The 1,565-nt window shown below is 53.4% G+C and overlaps 1 protein-coding gene across 1 annotated transcript in view; it reads right to left on the reverse strand.

Moving 5' to 3' along the window:
• The window catches only part of SAMM50 (SAMM50 sorting and assembly machinery component), a 19,184-nt gene that overhangs the window by 14,909 nt on the left and 2,710 nt on the right, over positions 1-1,565 (reverse strand). The window contains exon 2 of the mRNA XM_045290782.1: positions 31-141. Within this exon, the coding sequence (XP_045146717.1) occupies positions 31-141 (111 nt within the window). The remainder of the gene's footprint in view (positions 1-30; positions 142-1,565) is intronic.

The raw sequence follows: 1,565 nt of genomic DNA on the forward strand, positions 1-1,565 counted from the left end.
GGAGCCTCCAGGGACCAAGAAGATACTCACGTCTTTGTTCTCAAGGATCTCCTGCTTCGACTCGGGTTCAACTTCCACAAATTCCGCCTCTTCTCCTAAGGCTCCAAAATCGGGCCCTCCCACTGGGAGAGGCTCCAGGCTCTGGGGAGGGGAGGGATGGAAGAACAGCTCAGCAAAGCCGCTCCACAGAGCCTCCGTGCACTCACATTCCTCACTGCCTGTCCAGGCGAGAGTAGTGGCCTCACATGCTGCCACTGCAGCCCTGCCAGTCCACGAGGACTCCCAGCCCAGCCAAGAGGACAGTGACGTGTCACACTGCCTCTCGGCCCGGCACACCTCACTGGCAGATGCTCACCGTTGGCGGATGCCTTACAATCTCAAGCAACGGCAGGTAACTGGCTGGTCGGTAGGTGGGTAGGTGAGCAGGAGGCGTCTTGTGATGAAGTGTGGGCAGTGGGCAGGCGCAGGCCAGCAGGGGGACGCAGGGCAGCTGTTAAGCTGCTGCTGCTGCTAACGTCTGAGATGGGTGGCAAAGCCATCGGTATTCACTGTATGAAACCCATCACCATTAATTCAGATACCATTAATTAGCTGTGAAAGGCCATATGTGAAATTTCTATGGCGGCTAATCTATTCTGCACACCTGTTTCAAGGCCCATTTAAAGGACAGAAATCATTTAAAAATAAAGCCATTTCTCAGGGGTGAGGAAAGCCAAGGCACAAACCCTGCTGCACTGTTGCTATGGAAGCGTCCTGCTCCGGGCAGAGCAACGGGAAAGTCTCCCTCCATTCCCAAGGGCGTGTCCGCACACTACCAGGGGCTGAGCCGCTCACAGGAAAGGGCCTGGGAGCAGAGGCATCCACTTCGAGACTAGGACTCCCAGGGAGACAGAATAGTAACCGTGCAAATATTACACTAATATTAAAAAATGGAAGAAAAACAACAACAACAGAGAGAGAGCTAAAGAGATGGATCTAACACAGGATGGCGATGTCAAGCCCCCACTCTCCCATGCAGCCGGCTCCCATAGACCTAGACTGCATTAACTAACGCGAGTGTAGACTGAGTTACCACGTGACCAGTCTGCACCGCTCAGGCATGAAAATGAGGCCATGCTGACGGTGGTTCAAGAGACAAAGTACCATAATGAGATGGGCACAGACCTCGGACAGCAAAAGGGGGAGGAACACGCGTGGCCTAGCTCAAGCGAAGGGAAGGGAAGAAAAACCCAAGCCTCCAGCTGTCCCGCTGAAGGATTCTACGGGCAAAACGTTGAACGAAGCTAGAGGCATCAAAATGTGCGGAAGGGATACAGAGTTACTGTACCAACAAGAACTGCCAGAGGCTCAACCGTGTCAAGAGATGCTGTATGGCCACGAACCAATGGTACTGAAGAAAGACCAGCAAGCTGCACTGAGGCACCGGCAGACAACCAGACTCCAGCTGCTGGTGTAGACCAACTGAGATGCTTCAACACACAGCTGCAACGCTGGAGCCGCTTATTCCTCTCTAGGCCAAGAAATCTGGGTATTTGTTGGCACACCAACATGACCAATGAACACAT

The sequence above is a fragment of the Echinops telfairi genome, unplaced genomic scaffold, assembly GCF_000313985.2.
Source record: "Echinops telfairi isolate 266 unplaced genomic scaffold, ASM31398v2 ScPeMD7_2;HRSCAF=8, whole genome shotgun sequence".
NCBI classification, from domain to species: domain Eukaryota; kingdom Metazoa; phylum Chordata; class Mammalia; order Afrosoricida; family Tenrecidae; genus Echinops; species Echinops telfairi.